General features: G+C 65.4%; 1 protein-coding gene across 1 annotated transcript; it reads right to left on the reverse strand.

Moving 5' to 3' along the window:
• Positions 3,059-14,335, reverse strand: FSCN2 (fascin actin-bundling protein 2, retinal). The gene is made up of 5 exons (XM_003357929.4): positions 7,849-14,335; positions 4,404-4,560; positions 3,887-4,008; positions 3,394-3,561; positions 3,059-3,304 (listed from the first exon to the last, which is right to left on the reverse strand). The coding sequence occupies exons 1-5, from the start codon at positions 8,672-8,674 to the stop codon at positions 3,099-3,101; spliced, it is 1,479 nt and encodes a 492-aa protein (XP_003357977.2). The 5' UTR covers positions 8,675-14,335; the 3' UTR covers positions 3,059-3,098.

Below are 19,241 nucleotides of genomic sequence, written 5' to 3' on the forward strand. Positions count from 1 at the left end.
GGGGCCCCTGCCAGGTCTGGTGGCCTGCACTGCCCAGATGAGCCCGACTGGCTTCTCTGTGCCCCACGGTCTGAGGAAGCCGCAGCGCCGGGGTGAGGTGGTCCCTGTGGCACCCACAGGTCACGAGGCTCCTCCCCAGGAGGCCCGAGGCCAACGCCTGGTCCCCGCCTGGAGGGAAAGGGGAGGTCACCACATGGACCCAGCACTGGAAGGCTCTTCAGGGCAGGAAGAGGGGCCGGCCCACCCTGTGCTGCCCTGTCTTCTCCAGGGGACGAGCAAGCCATCCACCGCCAGCCTCGGTGGGCTCAGGTGGTCCTTACGCTGCCTGGGGGGCAGTGTGGCTCGGCCACAGAAGGGCCTGTCCTCCCTTAGCCCTGTCCCCAGGTGTTTTGGGGGTCCCCTTCCTGTCACCTCCCTGAGTGCCATGGGGGAGGGTGGGGTGGGGTGGCTGGGTCAGCCCCCAGGGACCCCAGGGTAGGGGACAGCATGCACGGGGCCTGCTTTGCTTGCCACAGAAAAGGGTGACACGTCCCAGGCCCTGCCCCAGCCTCCTCCCATCAGCAGCGCAGGCTGCCCGGAGCCCAGAGCTGACAGATCTAGTCTTTCAATCACCTGCCCAGACCCCAGCTGGGTGCCAGTCACAGAAGTAGGGGGAGACACTGGAAGGGCTGCCATCTGCCCTCAGTCACACCCCTCCCAGCATCTTGGCCGAGAGCAGCCCTGCTGTCCCACTGTGAGAGCCTCAGCTGTGCAGATGGCAGGCACCCATGTAGAACCATCTCCCCCAGGCACCTGGGGGTCACTCGGCCACCCCTGGTCCCCATGGGGCAGCTCCCGACGCGGGCAGCGATAGCCCCAGAGCCTGACCCTTCTACTGGGTGGGTCTCCAGGACAGCCTTCTGGATGTGGGTGCCAGTCTACTTGTCAAGTCTGGCTTCCGGACAAGTGGAAGGGGCACCAATGGGGAGAGGCTCCTCTTGCCGCCAGGGGCCCTGGCAGCGCAGGCACCAGGCCAGTACCAAGGCCCACCCTCCCACGTCAGATGCACGTCGCAGTCTCCAGAGATGGAGAGCTGCAGGCAACCGGGAAAACGAGCAAGAGAGGCAGGAAGGAGGGACAAATGGGAAACAGGCAGGAGTTCCCGTCGTGGCTCAGCGGCAGCAACCCAACTAGGATCTATGAGGACGTGGGTTCGATCCCTGGCTTCACTCAGTGGGTTAAGGATCTGGCTCTGCCGTTAGCTGTGGTGTAGGTCGCAAACGCAGCTCGGATCTAGCGTTGCCGTGGCTGTGGTGTAGGCTGGCAACTGCAGCTCCAATTCGACCCCTAGCCTGGGAACCTCCATATGCTGTGGGTGCAGCCCTAGAAAACAAAAACAAACAAAACCCAGCCAGGAGGTGACAGAGCAAGCTGTGGCTTGCTTCGGTGTTGATCGGCTGGATGAACACTCAGGACTCGGGTCCCAAGCACCTGACAAAACAGGTGTGCAGTGGGGGCCCCGGGCCACAGCCAGGGACGAGGGATGGTGGCAGTCCACAGCCAGCTGCTCCAGTAGCCACCCAGATTACAGATGTGAGCCCGGAGCCCTCACCTGCTTGGGTGCCACCTCTCAGGCCCCCAGAGCAGGGCCAGGGCATCGTGCTGGCCACCAGTGGGCCCTGTGCTGATCCTGCTGTGTGCAGCAAGGCCCCAGGCAGGTCCCAGAGGAGTCTGCACTGGGCGCCGTGCCCTGCTCTGCTCCCCAGCCCAGAGTGCCAGGGCATCCTTCTGCCACCCCAGCCACCCCCTCCTGGACACCCCCCAAACACTCTCTCCTGCCTCCCTTCTCCAGCCACTGCCCTGGGCCGGGGGGGGGGGGGGGGTGTCCAGCAGCTAGTGTCAGGCTAAGAGCACTGTATGGCTGAGGTCAGCAGACAGAAGATGCCTCCACAGCGCCCTCTGGAGACAAGGAAGTGCCTAGTAGGTGGGCCCCAGCCCTCCCATCTCAGATGCCACCAGGGGGCAGTGGAGACAGCAGCTCAGGACAGCGACTCTCCTCTCTGCCCAGGGCTCCTACATCTGATACTTGGAGGGTTGGTTAGAGGCGGCTGGGATTGGTCACCCTCTTGGTCCCTAAGGTGAGGGGAGGAGAGCCAGGTGGAGGGTCCGACAAGGGGGCCCATGGAGGGGTCCTAGTTGGTCTTCCCCACCCCCAGGGTGCCTCGTGGTCCCTTCCTGTCCTCCCAGTCTCTCCCCAAACCTGAACCTGCCCCTGCACCCCTTCCTCTCCCAGAGCTCCTCCCACTGGAGGGCTGCCCGGGGCGGGGAGGGGCGGGGAGGGGCCGCGGACCTGGAGGAGGACTCGGTGAGGCCATCTGTGTCCGAGCTCTCCCCCTACTCCCAGCTCTAGACTCTTGCTCAGTCTGTCCCCCTGCCCTCCATCGCCCCAGAGCTCAAGGGCCAGGCCAGTCCCAGGGGTGTGCCCCCCCTTCCAGTGAACCGGGTTACCCAGCCATCCAAGAACGCTGGCCTGGGTGGGGTTCCTTGGGCGGGACCTGGGGAGTTGGGGCTGCCAGCTGGCTTGGGGACCATGGGCCTTGTCCCTGCCATCCACCTCTTCTAGGCTGGGCAGGGCTGGGTAGCGGCGGGCGGAGCAGCTCTGTGTGGGAGGGGTGGGAGTCTCTCTCCATCAGGCGCCCCTGGTTTCCCCAGGACCCCGCCCCTGGGACAGAGACCTCCAAGCGCCCGACCTGCCAGGGCCTGGGACCCTCCCGGCTGCCCCACCCGCACCGCGGTCCTGCCGGGTTGGGGCTTCGCGGGGAGCTGGGAGGGCGCGGCAAGTGGACGCCTAGGCCTGGCTTCCAGAATGGGGGGGCGTGGGCGCGCGACGGCCCATCGGCCGGGCCCTCCCGCTGGACAAGCCCCGACCTGGGATCTCCCGGGCATGAGGGATGGAGGGCCAGCGGCCACCGCGCCAGCCCCAGGGCAGAGGGGCCGCGGAGGGCGGCGAGGCGGCCCCCGCGCGCGCGCGCGCGCCCCTCCCCGCCCCAGCGGCGCCACCGACCCACGAGCCGCGGCGTCGCAGACACGGTTTAATGGGGGACGGGGGGCGGCGGCGCTCAGTACTCCCAGAGCGCGACCCCGGCCGGCGCGTCCGCGTCCGCGCGCAGCAGCCCCGAGGCGCCGCCGCGCAGGTACTTGCCGCTCCGGGCGCGGATGGCCAGGCGGCCGCGCTCGCGGAACTCGAACAGGAAGTCCTCGGCGCGCTCGCCGTCGCTGCACACGCTGCCGTGGCTGCCGGTGTGCCAGAACCCGCCGCCGCGGCCTGCGGGGCACCGGGCGGGCGTCGGCCGGCGGCTCGCGCCCCCTCGCCCCCGCCCCAGCCACGCCGCCGCCGCCCCCCGCGCGGCCCACCTCGGATCTGGTAGGCGCCGTCGCTGAAGCTCAGGTGGAAGACGTCGTAGACCGAGCGGTTGGTGTCCAGCTGGTTGGAGCCGCGGCGGTGGCCGACGAAGCCGTCCAGGCCGCGCAGCACAAGGAGGGGCCGGTTGATGAGCTTGAGGATGAACTCCTCGTCCTCGCCTGGGGGAGAGGGGGCCGAGGGCCCGTAAGCGGGCTCCCTCAGAAGAGCTCCGGGCCCCGACGCCTGCCACTGCCAGCTGCCTTTGTGACCTTGGCCAGGGTCCTGCAGCCACTGGCCAGCATCCCCAGAAGCGCAGCAGGGTTGAGGGCGCGCTGCGGTCTGCTCCCCACGACAAGCGCAGGGACCTGGAGCAGCAAGTAGGACTAAGGCAGCAGCCCCCCCGGGAGGGGAGGGGCCAGCTCAGTGCAGACAGGGTTGTAGCTGGCACTGCTCCCAGGCAGAGGGCCCAGCCCCCGGCCCCCAGAGCCGGAGGGTCGTGCTCACCCACGAAATCGCTGATGGCTGCCAGCTGCCCGTTCTTCTTCATGCACACGTAGCGCCCGTTACTGGCCTTGAGAGCCACGCGCCTGCCCCGCCACTCCATCTCAAACATGGCATTGGCAGAACTAGAGCGAGCAGATCAGGACCCCTCAGAGGAGCCGAGCGTGGGGGCTCAGGGTCCGCCTCCCCATCCCCCTCGAGTCCAGTACCCCCCTCAGAGAAGGGCCAGGCACCGCCATCAGGAGCTGCCTCTCTCCCGAGGGGCGTTCTGCCCTGGCGGGGCTGGCACAGGGTCCCTGTGTTGAGGAGGAGCTGGGAATGCAGAGGGGGGGTCATGGAGGTGGTGCTGGTGCTGGTGGTGGCAGAGGAGGTGGTGCTGACCCTGGCAGAGGTGGTGCTGGCGGTGGTGACGGAGGTGACGGAGGAGGAGGTGGTGTTGGAGGTGGTGCTGGGGGGGGGATGCTGGTGACGGAGGAGGAGGTGACAGTGGGGAGGTGTGGTGCCGGGGGGCGGGACTCACACTTGCGTGGCTGTGGCCTGGATGCCCCCGTGGGTGACCAGGGTCCAGTAGCCCCCGGTGCTGGAATAGAAGGTGCACTTCTTTGTCTCTTTGTCGATTTGCATCAGGAAGGTCTCATGATCCAGCTCTTCGTCTTGGTTGGCTGAGACATTGACCCCTGGCGGGAGGAGACGGCAAGGCCCTCACACCTCACCCTGGGCGGGGCGGGGAGCAGAGGGACAGGGAGGGAGGCCTGCTCTTGGGGCAACCCCGCAGGCAGCGGGGCCTCACTTAGAAGCCCCTGGGTGTGGGAAGCCGTGGAAGGCATGTCTCCGGGGGTTCTGCCCCAGGGCCGTGTGGGCCCCTGCCCCTGCTCCCTAAGGCGCTTGCCCAGCTCCCAGCACCGCCCCGGAGCCAGGCCCTTCCGTGCCTGCAAATCCTTGCTCTGCTAATCGGGGGTAAGCTGCTTGTCCTGCCCTGGCGACAAGGACTCACCAGCATCTATTTTTATCTCTCTCTAAGCCCCTGGGTGGACGCAGGGGTCCCTGCCCTCCTCCAGACGCGGCTCAGGACACAGCGGGGGCCTGGGAGCAGGGGCCGCCCCCCCCATCACCTCCCGAGCCCTCCACTCACGTTGTGTGGCCTCCCAGGAGCCCTGAGGGAGGGCAAGGCTCCCTGGGGCTCTGCCTGGGCTTCCTGGGCAGAGACGAAGGGGGATCTATGGCCAGGTGGACGGCAGCAGGCAGTGGAGCCCCCAGTACCTCCCCGTAAACCACATCCCTGTTCCACCGCAACTGGCCACTCCAAGCGTGGGGCAGATGACAGGGCTCCCCTGAGGCTGGGCTCCAGGGGCTCCCCTGGGGGAGGAGGAGGGGGTGGGGCAGAGCCCCACCAGGGCCTGAGGGTCAGGGCCACCCAGACCAGAGGCTGTACCCTCCAAAGCCCCCAGGCTGGGGTCTGTGTCCCCTCCCGCACATGACCCTGCTCAGAGCTGAGCCACGAGGCCCAGCATTTTCACCACCAAGCCCACCAACCCATCAGCAGTGCTGCTGCCCTGAGCCCAAGATCAGTGGTAACAAAACGGACAACCGCCCTCGCCCTCCTGGCTCTGGTCCTCAGGGAGGGGCGGACCCAAGGCCTGTGACTGCCTTGGCCTTGGCCAGGGTCGGCCTTACTGAGGCAGAGCTGAGGAGGTGAGAGGACCCCCCCTGCCGGTTCTAGGGGAGGAGGCCAGGGGCCCTAGGCTGCGGCCACACTCCTCCGCCTCCATCTCCCAGGCTGGCCCTGGTGGTGCCCCGGGCACAGCCCCCTCACACCCCCGCCAGACAGGATGGCTGCCCAGGGGCCCAGACCTTGGGGTGGGAGAGGCTCACTGCTTAATGCCAGCAAGGGGTGCAGCCCCAGCTGTCCCAGGAGGGACAGATCCAGTGATGGGTGTGTGAGCAACAAGGGGTGGCTGAGAGCCTCACAGGAGAACTTTCCTCACTCCTACAAGGCACAAGAAGAGCCACTGTTCCTCTTTCCTTTGGACTTTGCCTGTCTGGATGTGAGGCCTGGAGCAGCGGCAGCCGTCTTTTGACCATGAGGGCACCAGCCTGAGCTCACCGCTGTCCCAGGAGAGCAGTTCCCCAAAGAGGAAAAGCAGAGGACTTTGGCGATGTCCCTGAGCTGGCCATGGTGCCCGACGGGGACCCTACCACCCCATGCCTCCAGACTTCCTCTCATGCGAAATAATCAGTGTCCTTACGGCTTAAGCCAATTTGCGACCATTTTTCTGGTACACACAGCAAGGAACACAGCCTGCTGGGCCACCAGGCCCCCACACAGCGCCAGCAAAGGCCGGCAGCGGGCGCGGCAGAAACAAGCAGGGTCTGGCTGCTGGAGGCAGCAGGTGGAAGGAGATACTGAGATGCTCAGATGCCCAAGGGGAAGGAGAGGGGTTTGGGAGCTGCCTGGCCAGCAAAATGACTGGGATGGTGGCACCACTGCTCCACTCTGCAAAAGCCACCACTCCAGGTGCCTCAGAAGCTGGCGGCGCCACCTCCTTGTTCCCCGCCCCCTGCCATCCCCCAGCATGGAGATGCCACGTTCCGCTTCCTCGAATCACGGGTAACTAAGTCCACATGCCAACATCTCTGGGCCAGGCCAAATGCCCCGGGCTTATCACAAGCAAAGCAGGGAGGCAGACATGGGGCTCTCTGGCCTCTATGGGGCAGGGGGCGGCTCTGGTCCTTCGTGGAGGGTCCCCCCATCAGGGATGGGGTCAGATGGGGGTAGTCCAGAGAATGAGCCAGGGTCGATACAGCTACTCTCCCTCACCCCCGCCCCCACCGCCCCCCCTCCAGCGTCACCACCACCCCCGCTGCCACCACACAAGTCTCGCTCACAAGCCGAACATACTTTGTATCCAGCATCTTCTGTGACTCACAGAGAAAGCTTGTCACGCTGCTGCCCACCTGTTACCGACACACCAAGCATGGGGGCCTTGGGCTAGGCCAGAAAGCGGTGTGGCTAGACAGGGGGACCTGCGACGGGGAGGCCCAGGGCTATCTGTCCTCTGCCACAGCCCAGGACCCCACCACATGCCGCAAGTGCTCGGGGGAGGGCGTGGAACGCTGGTCCCGGGTCTGCACTGCCTTGAGGCCCAGACTTGAGGTGCTCAGGGCTGGGCCTCTGCTGTCCGGACCAGGTGGTGGCAGTGAGCCGGGCCAGGGTGGTCCGGCCACTCCTGGATGCACAGAGCCAGGAGCCCGAGCAGCTTGGGGCCGCTCTGGGACCTCAGCTTCCTTGAGGGGAAGCAGGAACTGCCTGTGCTCACCCCACAGGCAGGTGATCATGTGCAGACCGGCCCACCAGTCACATCAGGGAGGTGACCGGTGGTCCAGGATTTGGGGGAGCCCTGCCACATCTGCTGGGCGGAGAGTGTCTCCCCGCCAAGGAGTCCAGGCATGGAGGGGCCCCTTGCATCCCCCTGAACTGGAGGGACTGGGGCCAGAGGAAGACCTCCCCCCCAGTCAGGCACGTGGAGGGGTGGGGGCAGTTGCTGTGCCACACTCCACGCCCCTGGCTCCTTGCCCTGCCCTTGGTCACCTCCCCAGCTTTGGTTAAAGTTTAGAAGTGCAGAGGCAGAAAAGACGGGGGGCGGGGCCTGAGCCTCCTCCAGCCCCCGCCCCTCTTAGCCCTGGGCCTGGGTTTGCTCCAGGCGGGATGCGGCCCGCCCTGCATTCAGCAGCTGTCCGGCAGGCCCAGGGCTCTGCCGAGACCTCCTCCCGCCATCCCGAGAACCAGGCCTCCCCCCTCCCCCGAGACCCCAAAGCCAGCAGCCTTCGGGGGAGACCCGGCGCGTGGCCCACGGCCCAGCCACCCTCGTGGGTGCTAGCACACCCTGTTCCCCGCCACCAGCCACGGTGCCACTCCCTGCGCGAAGCCCCCACCCGGAGGCTGGCCCGCCGGGCACCCTCGTTACCTTGCCGCACGGACACGTAGCGGTGGTTGGCGGCCAGCAGCACCACCTGCGGGTGACTCTCCTCCAGGTCGAAGAGCTCGTCCTTGCCGGGCCGCGTGTTTCGGCCGGCCCTGAGCGTGCCCGCCGGCCCCACGGGCGCCAGGTAGCGGCCATCGCAGTCCTTGAAGGCCAGCTTGCCCGCCTTGAACTCCAGCGTGTAGCAGGCGCGGGCCTCGGGCTCCCAGACGAGGCGGCCGTCGCTGCGCAGGTAGCGGCTGTCGCAGGACTTGAGGCAGTAGCGCCGGTTCTGGAAGATGAGCGTGAAGAGCGCGTCCACGCCCCACGGCGTGTTGCTGTCCGCGGCGATCTCGTCCTCCTGCGGGCACAGGTGCGCGTAGCGCCGCCGGCTCACGCTCCGCAGGTGGGCCTGCGGGTGGATGGCCAGGTGCACCGTCCACAGCTCGGCTGGGGTGATGGCCGTGGCGAAGCAGGACAGCTGGTCCTCGGTGCCCCCGAAGAAGCGGCCGTGCGGCTCGGACTGCAGCACCCAGCGCCCATCGGGCTGCGGCAGGACCAGGAAGCGACAGTCGCGGCCCGGCTGCTCCGCCTCGCAGGCCACACGCCCGTCCTCCTCGGCCGACAGGTAACGGCCCAGGTGGCTGCTGCGCAACAGCACGGCCGTGCCAAGCCCCGGGTCCGGCTCCAGCACCCACATCTGCTTCCTCTTGAGGCTGAGCGCCGAGGCATTGACCGTGAAGCCAAAGCTCTCAGCCGTCAGGTAGCGGTCAGTGTCATTGACGAGGCCAAACTGGATCTTCAGCACCTGGTGCAGGCCGTTGGTGGGCATCTTGGGGACCAGCTGACGTCCCCGAGAAGGGCCGGCAAGCTCTCTCTGGGCGCTCACGGCCCCCGAGGGCCCCCAGAGGCCCGGGTCGGCTGGGTTGGCCCGTGGTCCCCCGGCCCGGCCGGTGTCATGGACCGGCTGCCCGCTCGGACACTGCCTCTGACCAGCAGTCACCGGCCCGGGCAGCTCTTACATGGCCAGCGGGTGGCAGAGGGCGGGCGGGAGGGCGGATCAGAGCCCGGCCGGCTTAGGAAGAGCGGCTGCCTTTCGTTACCCCAGCTTGGACTCCAGCCAGTGCCGGACTGGCCAGGGGCCGGAGCCCGGGGCCTGGGGGCTGGGAGAGCGCCACCCACCGCAGGGCGGACCGCTGCCTTGTCTTTGCTGGCAGCTCCCGGCCCCGGGCTGGTGCCGGGTCCCCGCACCGCCCGGCCTCTCTCCACCTCGCCCCCCACCTCGGGGCCCCCGGACCCGCTGCTTGGACTTGGCGGTCCAGCCCGGCCCTTTCCCGAGGTAGAGAAAGCCGCCTGGTGGAAAACTCGCATGTGGCCGCAACCCGATCGCAGCCCTCCACCCTCAGCCGCAGATCCAGTTACTGCTTCTCTGATTCCTGCTGCCAGGAGCACAGCAAGGCCCCCACCGGGGCGGCATCCTGCACCATGCCTCCAGCAGCCCCGGGGCCGGTGCTGCCCAAGGGTGGCTTACGCCTGGGAAAGTGGCAGGCCGGGCTGTCGGTGCCAGTGAGCGGGCCGGGCACCCCCATCCTGGCACCCAGATACAAGGCGGGTGTGGGGAGGCAGCTGCTTGGTCGAATTCACACTGGCCAGCCCACCTGGCTGTGCTGGGCCCGGGGAGAGGCCCCAAGTTTGGGCTGAGGTGGCAGCTGTGTGATGGAGACCGTGATGCCCGCCTAGTGGGCTGCACAGTGGGACGGTGACACAGGAGGACCCGCACAGAGCACACACAGCCTTGGCAGCTCAAGGAGGTGACAGCCCATGGGACCCAGGGTCAGAGGGCCAGGCTGGGAGCTGAACTCTGTACCCTGAGCAACTCACAAGGTTCACGAGGTTGCCACTGACTTCTATGGGTGAGCTCTGGTGACGCCGGCCCTGGTGGGTGGCCTTAGGAACCCCTGAACTGCCGTTCATGGCAACACAGCAACCGCCTTGACTCTGGGGTCTTCACAGGTTGGGTCCCAGGGCCACAGAGGGCAAAGCCTTCCCAGCAGAAGGATGAGGCCAGCAGGCTGGGAGAAGCCAGAGCCGACGACCTCTGACCCCAGCCGCCGGGGCCACCCCCTTGCACCCCTGCCTACGCTAGCCCGAGGGGGTGTCTTTGGGGGCTGCCGTGGGCCCACTCACTTGGCCCTGCCTGCCGTGGGCCGGCTCTCTTGCACCTGCCTCAGCAGCCAAGAGCCAAGTAGTGAAACCAGAGCTGCCCATCCTGGGCCCGGGCCAGCTACGGTGTCCTCTTCCCATCACAGTGTGTGACCCTCGGGCCTCCCTGGGGACCAGGACAGGGAGCCACAGGGCACTCCCAGCCACGGTCTCCAGCCTCACCCGTGCTTACGGGCCCTGGGTGCTTCAGGCATCACCCCCCCATCCTCTGGGGGCAGGTGGAAGTCCGACAGAATGAAGGGCCTAGGGCTGGGCCTGCATGGGCCCTAGGGGCCAGGTGGGCACATGGGCACATAGGCCACGGTCAGGGAGTGGGCACAGGGTCAGGAGTCTGTCCTCCATTTTCCAGGTCCTAGGTAGGGACCTCACCAGGCACGGGCAGACGCCACAGAGGGGACCCAACACCTCGCTTGTGGGGTTCCCTGGACTTCAGGGAGACGAGCCTGCACACAAATGCCCATGACAGCAGTGCCCGCCGCGGGCCAGCGAGCGAGCCAGTCTCGGCGCTGCCTGTGGACTGGTGATGTCCCCCTCTGAGACCCACACATTTGTGGGGCATCACTGTGTGCCCAGTAAGGCTGTGTGCCAGGTGCCCCACGGTAGGGAGATACGGTCTGGGGTTGCACCCTCTCCCCAGAGATGAAACCCACGCAGAACCCGTTCCCGGGGGACCGAGGGCCCAGGCCTTGATGCCGGGGAATGCCCCGATTTGGGGCAGAAACCGGGCTCTGATCCACACCACAGCTTCCATGTGCACGGGGGCCCCGAGGGGAAGCGGCGCCCACGGCCACCCCAGGTACGGGCACTGGTCACTCCTCTGCACCCCACTCCCAGCCCGGCTGCAAAGGAGCCAGCACACCCCCAATCAGCATGACGGCCTCATTAGGGCTGAGTGCTGCTGGCAGGGCGCTCACGGGCATCACGTGCTGCCAGGCGCTAAGTGGGCCTGGCTCCAGGCAGCCTCTCAGCAGCAGAGCCAGAAGTGCCTGTGGCCTCTCAGTTCCAGGGCCCTGCGGCCCCAGGTGGCGGTGGGGTGGGGCTGCCTGGCACCACCTGGGGGTGGGAGCCACAGGGTGGCTCTTCAGGCGCCTGGGGGACAGGCAAGCCTTCCAGCATAGGCCCGCTTGAGAGGAGTTGCTCACGTGGATGCCCCACCCCCAGCACACCGCCTGGGATCCAAGGCCCGGCGCCTGGTAGGGTCCTGGGTCCTTTCTGGATCCCCAGCAAGGTTCCGGCACCCAGCTGGTACTTAGTAATGTTGTGGGTGTTCCCCCTGTGGCTCAGTGGGTTAAGAACCTGTGTCTGTGAAGATGTGGGTTCGATCCTTGGCCTCGCTCAGTGGGTTGAGGATCGGCATTGCTGTGAGCTGCGGTGCAGGCCACAGATGCGGTTGGGATCCCACAGTGCTGTGGCTGTGCTGTAGGCTGGCGGCTACAGCTCGGATTCGACCCCTAACCTGGGAACCTCCATATGCTGCACGTGCGGCCCTAGAAAGAAAAAAAGAAAGCCTGTGAGTGTTTGCGGTGGGGGCCCCCGTGTGTGGGCGCAAGTGCACAGGATGGACCGGGGCGAGCGAGCCCCAGCCGCCTGCTGGGCCACCCCAGCCTGGAGCCGCAGCTCTGGATGCGCGCCTCGGAGCCCCTCGCCCCTCGTGGCAGGACGGTCAGGCTGTGCACACCCAAGGGCTGCTTCCGAGGCGTATCACACCCCAGGTGTACCGACACTTGCCCGAGAGCCTGGCTGGGCTGGCAGCACCCTTGGGCCATGGGGAGCACCCGGGTCACAGGACCCCAGGCAGCCCTGTGGCCGTGCCTCCTGCCAGGACGTGTCCACACGACAGCCCCACAGGCGCCCACCGTTCCCCGTCCAGCCTGCCCTCTGGGACATCCGAAGTCTCGGCCACTCTGGGAGTCCCACTCGTCTACCCCCGGCTCGCTTCTGAACCTTATGTAGTCCTCTCCCCAGGGCGGGCGTGTGCCAAGCACATGCCCCCTGCCCTGGGCCGGCATCAGCTTCCTGGACCGCACCTGGGCACAGACGTCGCACTGACCTAACTATGTTTGCTTGAGGGGAGCTGCACCTTAGCCTCTACTTCAGGGAGCGGCCATCTGCAGGTGAACACAGCCCACTGGACCCTTCTAGCCACAGCTGGGCCCAGAAGGCGGGGGTTGCCTCAGCTGTCAGAAGCCCCCCCCAGCACACCAGGCTGGGGCCGATCCTCGGCCTCCTGCCCCTCTTCGCATCCAGCTGGGGCCAGGACCAGAGAGAGCCTTAAAGACCCCCAGGCCCCTGGCATCGTCCTGGAGCTCTCAGGAAATTCTTCTTTTCTTGGGGTGCTGGGCGATGGGCAGGTCCTCCCCCTCCACCCAGTCAGGCCTCTCTGGGGCTACCAGGAAAAGACCCCCACCCATGCACGTCTAGACAGCTGGCCCTAGATGCTAGAGCCCAGCCTGGGCTCCTGCCAGCATGCCGCCTGCTGCCATGGTGACTGGCGCGTGCACCAGGCTTGGTGCCCGGGCAACGCTGATGCTGGTGGTATGAGCTGGCACAGGCGCCAAGTGTGTGCAGGCTGGGGAAGGGCCCTCCCCGCCTCAGCTGGCCTGGAGCCCTGGAAACTGGGAAATGGCCCAGGATGGGGGCTGGCAGCGCCCCTCCCCACCCCGGCTGACGGACCTCCACGGGTCGCACCTTTCCCAGACTCAGGTCTCGGGGTCCAGCGCTAAGCAATGCCAGGCAGCCCCTTCCCGCAGGGCAGCGAGCCTCTGGGGGTCACTCCTCACAGCAGATCCCCAGCGCGCCCCGCCCCACCTTCCAGAGCCTGCGCCTCAGCCCCAGGCCCTGCTGGCTGCTGCTCTGGCTGGCATTCCCCACTCCACACCCAGATGCCCTGCCCCTCCTGGGGCCGGGCCACCCTGGCAGGCCCCCTGCCCCCCGGGCTCTGTGGCCCCACAAGATGAGGGCCCCCCTGCCGGGCCAGGGGCTGCTGGGCTCAGCGAGAGGCCCTGATTTCCTCACTCCTGGGCCCATCGCCTGCTCCCGGGGTCCAGCTTGGCAGGCGCCCAGGGTCCAGCCTCCTGCGTTATCCCTGAGGCCGGCCCACAGCTTGGTGTTCTCATGATTTTTTCATGGCAGAGCGCTCTGCTGCCCCGCAGTTCCACTTACACAGGCGGCGGGGGCCGCGGTTGGTTTACTGCAGGCCTGCAGGTGGTTTAGGGTGACAGGTCCCCTCGGCAGGGCAGCGGGGAGAGGACTCCTGCGCGTCTCAGACGGCGCTGTGTGCGCAAATCCTGGGGGAGCCCACAGCCCCGCAGGTGACCGGGGCAGCCTCCACCCAGCCCGGCCGTGTCCTCCTTCACACGAAAACGCACACACACACACACACACACGTGGACCCCCACGCACGCGGCCGAATCTCTCTGCCCAGGCTCTGCCCATCGTGAAAGAGGCAATCAGAGGCAGTGACTCAGGACCCACTCGTGCCAGAAACCTTGCCGGGGGCCCAAAGAGGAACACGCTCCATCTCCGCCTCCTGGGCCCAAACAGAAATGGACCACGGCCTCGTCCTAGGGTCAGACAGGCTGTGCACACGGTCCCCTCCTTTGGCAAACGGCTCCCGTGGGGCCAGGGCCGTGCCGCTCAGCTCGAGGCATCAGGGCTGCTCTGCTTCTGGTAAAAATCTTCTCGGCGTCCCCACTGTGGCACGGGGGATGAAACATCCAACGGCAGTGGCTAGGGCCACCGGAGAGGCCAGCGCGTTGAGTGAAAGGATCCTGCTTTGCCACAGCTGCGGCACAGGTCTCAGGTGCGGCTCGCGTTCAACCCCGGGAACGTCCACTCCCTCGGGCGCGGCCATGAAAACAAAACAAAACCGGAGTTCCTGTGGTGGCACAGCGGAAATGAACCTGACTAGGAACCATGAGGTTGCGGGTTCGATCCCTGGCCTTGCTCAGTGAGTTAAGGATTTGGTGTTCCAAAAAGACAGAAAAAAAAAAAACAAAACCCAGTAGAGGGAACAAGACAGAGACCCTGGGGATTAAATAAGTTATAGGTGAGGACAACTGAATGCAATACCAGATCCTGGATTAGGTCAGGAAAAAAATGCCACGGAGGACCTTACCGGGACAAGCATTGTCATTGAACTCTAGCCTGCAGATTAGAGGAAGAGGGTCAGGCTGGTGTGAAATTCTTTTTTTTTTTTTTGTCTTTTTGCCTTTTCTAGGGCCGCTCCCATGGCATATGGAGGTTCCCAGGCTAGGGGTCGAATCGGAGCTGTAGCCACCGGCCTACGCCAGAGCCACAGCAATGCGGGATCTGAGCCGCGTCTGCGACCTACACCACAGCTCACGGCCATGCCAGATCCTTCACCCACTGAGCAAAGCCAGGGACCGAGCCTGCAACCTCATGGTTCCTAGTGGGATTCATTAACCACTGAGCCACAACGGGAACTCCTGATGCGAAATTGTTGACGTGGTCACTGTGGTTGTGAAAAACAAGGACCCTGTTCTTCGGAAGAAGACACTGAATGTCAGGGATGTCTGAGACCTACTCGCAAACAGTTTAGAAATGAAAAAGGTCGAGTTCCCTGGTGGAGCAGCTGGTTAAGGACCCGGCATTGTCACTGCTGTGGTGCAGGTTCAATCCCTGCCCAGGGACTTCTGCAGCCATGGGTGCAGCCAAAAAGAAAAAAAAAAGGGAAAGTTACAAAGAAAATAAGGCAAGTGTGATAAATGGTAAATTTAGTAAGTATGAAATAATCTCAACAAGTTTAAAACTATAAGTATTAGAATTTTAAATTCCACTGCAGGGTCAGAAGAGGTCAGAAAAGGCAGTCAAAAAAATAAAGAGGAGTTCCTTGGTGGTGCAGTGGGTTAAGGATCTGGTGTTGCTGTGAGCCATGGTGCAGGTCGCAGATGTGGCTCGGATCCCGCATTGCTGTGGCTCTGGCGTAGGCCGGTGGCTACAGCTCCGATTCGACCCCTAGCCTGGGAACCCCCATATGCCATGGTGTGGCCCTCAAAAAAAAAGGCAAAAAGACACACACACATAAAAAGAATATTAAAGGATTCAACAAAAAGATATGACCAGCCAATTAATAGAAATCCCCAAACAAATGGAAAGAAAAGAGGAAAGAAGGAAATTATGAAAGAAATAACACAAGAAAATTCCCAGGAACTGAAGGATATTGTGGGCCTAGAGCCTAGAAGTGGCCGAGACTGAGAAGTCGCCACCACGTGCCCCCCCAGGCATCTCGGCTCAGCTGCACTAAAGGGAAAAGCCTAAGCGTTTGTGGAGAAACACAAAAAGCCAGGGACGCTGGATCTGGACCCAAATGACAACCATTCCATCGAGGCTGCAAAATCTCAGGGGATGGTTTCATCTTGAAACTCCCCGCCTTGGCCCCAGGCCTGCTCCTTCCCAGCGGGGTGGCCCCTGTCTTTCCCTGGGAATGACCTGACCCCAACTCGCCTCCCTCTGCTCCCCACCCACGTGCCCCTGGTGTGGCTGTACCCCTGCCAGCGCCCCTCCCACCTTCCTGGGGCTAGCCCAACCCCAGACAACCTAGCCCCACTGCTCACAGCCCTCAGGCCACCCCTGGAAGAGCGGAATGAGCTCACACCCCTGTCCCCAACCTGGCCTCCCCACTGCCACTGCCGGCAGGGTGTGTGTAGTGGGGGAGGGGGCTCAGGGGAGGGGCCCCCCTCCAATCCTGCTGTGGGACCTGGAACCAGCCTCAGCCTCTCTGAGCCTCCCTCTCCTCTCTGAATAGGTCGTCTACTGCCATCTGCCTGGGCGGCTTAGCTGCTGAAGTCACCCAGTGTGCCCAGGGAGCAGACAGGCACGGAGCTGAGGGCTAAACCTGCTGGGAACCAGCTGTGTATTCAACAGACACACTCAGGTTCAGGGTCTGCCCTGGTTTGGGGGCCCTCCTGGGTGCTGTCTGCCCCCTGAACAGAAGGTACAGGGACACAGGGGCGAGCTGGCCCAGTGGGGCTGAGTGGAGGCCCTGGCCCTCCCCTCCTCCGTCGCCCTGGATGCGGGCTGATCCCATCCCACCTTGTCTCCTTGCGTCAGCAGTGGCCGCGGTCACCGGACACTCCCAAGCCGCTCCCTGTCCCCTCGGGCGGCAGTGACTCAGCGGCCCCCGGTAGCTCCCTCCCTAGCCAGGGTCAATGCTCCCTAGCCAGGGTCAATGGCTCGGGGGTCCTTCCGGACGCTGGGCACCACCACGCCAGCTCGGGACAGCCCCGGACATTGATTGGGGCGGGGCGGGCAGGTGCGACCTTCCTCCTGGCCCGGCCCCGGGGCGCTCCGCCGCGCTAGCGGGACCCTCCCCTGGCGGCCCACCTGGGAATGACACCGGCCCGCTTCCGAGCCGGGCGCGGGTCCGCCTCGGCCGCCCGCAGCGCCATCTCCTGGCCCAGGCCGCCAAGCTCGCCGCCTGTAGGGGTTGACCCCGCACGCAGCCCGTGCCCGACCGCCAGAGGTGCGTGCTGAGTGTGGGCCCTGCACTCACCTCCCCCGTCTGCAGGGCGCCGGGCGCCGTGCCCTGCCTGCAACCCGCCGGGGCAGAGGTGATGCCGGTTGTGAGGTGTAGGGGAAGGGACTCTGGCCCCACGTCTGAAAACAGCTAAGATCGGGGGCGCAGAATGGCCGGGGGTGGCAGGTCGCCCCAGGCCTCCGGCAGGAGCTTGCGCTCTTTCGGCGGCAGCCTCTTCCCCACTCCCTCGGCCGCCCGCCGGACCCCGTCTCTCCCGGGACTCCAGCGCTGACCCCAAGGGCTCAGGGTAAGCGGGCGCTGGGATCCGGGTCCCGGAGACGAGGAGGCCGAGCAGCGGGGCGGGGCGCGCGAGGCCTTCGGCCCGGGAACCAACCCGGGACCAAATTAGGAGACGCGGCCCTGGGCCCCGCCCGGGAGTGAGCGCCCGGAGCCCCGCCCACCGAACCAGCTGGAGTGGGCGGGGCTGAGCGCAGCCGGGCCCGCCCCCCGCCGGGCCCGCCCCGGACCGCCGCCTCCCCGGGAAGCGCGGGCCCAGGCAGAAGCGCGCTGCGAAGGCCCGACCCCCATTCTGGACCCCCGCTCCTTCCATCCTGCCCACCCCGGCGGCAACCTTCGGAGCAGCGGCGGGGAGGACCGAGCACCAAGAGCAGCGGTCCCCTGCCTGTGGCTTACCCTGCTCCTCCTCCGGTTCTCCAGGTGGCACCAGGTGTCCCTGGGGTGGGGACACCTGTCGCAGCAGCCCTGACCGAGTCTAGCTCAGGAGCGTTGGGCTGGCCGGGCAAGCTCCCTGAACGAACTCTTTGCAGCCCAGGGCCAGAGCGGGAAGTGCAGGAGGGTTTAGCTGTGAATCTTTGCTGTGTCACCTCACCACCCCACCCTTATGCCCTGCAGCCCCTTGAGCCTGCCAGCTGAAGGGCTGGGAGAGAGACCCTGGTGGCAGTCAGGCCTCCGCTCCCTTCGCAGGCGGCTCTAGGGCCATATATTCTCTTTCCACGTTGGTGTCCCAGTGGGCAGAAGAGCTTGGCAGCCTCTCCCCCTTCTGACCCTCAGGGAAGGCCCTTCCCTCCTCCAGGGCTGGAGTCCCTCTCTCTGTTCCCTCTGCCTCCATTCCTGCCTCCCTCCCATGTATCAGTGCCAGGGGCCACTGGCCTCACCTTGTGTCCGGAGAGCCTACCCTCTGGGGCAGAGGGTGGGGACAAACCGAATAACCAACATTCAGGTGGGAGGTGGGGACTTGCCCCAAGGTCAGGGGATGACCTGGAGGCCTGCAGCGAGGAGGCAGCCAAAGGGGAAAAGCTTTCTGAGCAGGTGCTGGTCCCGGGCTGCAGGGCAGTGGGTGAGAAGTGAAGTAGGTGAAGGAACAGATGGTCAGGCAGAGGCTCCGCACCAGGGTAAGGGGCTCAGGCTCTCCCTCGAGGCAGCGGGTGGGCAGGGGATGATTTGTAACATTAATTGTGGGGAAGCAGGAGGCTGGGCAGGACAGGCACAGGCCAGGGATGTGCCAGACGAGCGATGGTCTGATGGGCACCCCGGTGTCCGACTTCAGGGACATGCTGAAGTAGGACCGTCTCGAAAGCCGGTGGCGGCCCGGACGCCTGGATTCAGTCCTTGGTTCCGGGGTGCAGTCTCTGGACACCGCTCGGAAGAGTAGAAGCTACGTGGAGGTGGAGAGTGGTGGCCTCTGGGGGCGGGGCCCGCCCGGTGTCTGTGTTGCTGCTCTGGGCAGCACGGGCAGCAAAGGTGAAGGGCAGGCCGTGACCATTTCTGGACCACCGTGCCAGGCCCAGCACCCCACTCAGCAGTGTAGGGAGCGAGGCCCGGGGAAGCAGAGCCGCAAGGCCTCTGCTCCCGGGAATCTCAGCCTGACACACAGAGCTGCTGAGTGAGTACGTCTTACTCATCATTGAAAACTGAATGCCTGGGGACACTGAGTCCAGAGTTCTGGAAAACCTCAGCACTGAGGCCTGTGGAGGGTTCACAGCCTCGCGTCCCCAGATGCGTCTGTCATCCAGTGCGGGAGGGCCACCATCCTCCGAGCCTCCGATGGGCCACACCCCTCACATCCCTGCCCATCTTCTTTTCAGAAGCCTAGGTGCAGAATTCAGGTCCTAACTCCCAGCCCAGAGGTCCCCCAAGGGCCTGCCTTCTGGGTCCCTGCTGCACCTGCTGGGAAGATGGGACCATCGCCCAATAAACACCAGTGGGGCCTGGCTTCGCGGGGCCTGGAACCCTCCACTGCCCGAGCGGTGGTGCCTTGGCTTGTGTGTCTGCATATCTGACTCTACACTTCATACTGTAGTGGCGGCACACACTGCGAGCCTCAGTTTCCTCACCTCAGGCAGTGAGGACCGGATGCCACACGAAGAGGCCTGGCCACCTGCATCCTGGCATGGGACAAATGGCAGGCTTGCGCACACAGCATGACAGCTCACCGAAGCCTGAGCATCTGAACAGCCGGCCGCCATGAAGGAGCCACCGGGCTTGGTGCCCCAGCCTCTAGGTGTGCCTGTCTCTAAAGTGCTGGCAGAACAAGCCCCCACTGGACGCTAGATCAGAGCCAGAAAGTATGTGTGGCCCAGACCCTGTCCCTTGACCAAACCCAGAGGTGGGCAGGCCCAGCCAGGAGGAACTTGGCCTTGCCTCCCAGGGCAGGCTGGGGAATCACTGCTCCAAACAG

This window comes from Sus scrofa, chromosome 12, assembly GCF_000003025.6.
Source record: "Sus scrofa isolate TJ Tabasco breed Duroc chromosome 12, Sscrofa11.1, whole genome shotgun sequence".
Classification (NCBI taxonomy): Eukaryota; Metazoa; Chordata; class Mammalia; order Artiodactyla; family Suidae; genus Sus; species Sus scrofa.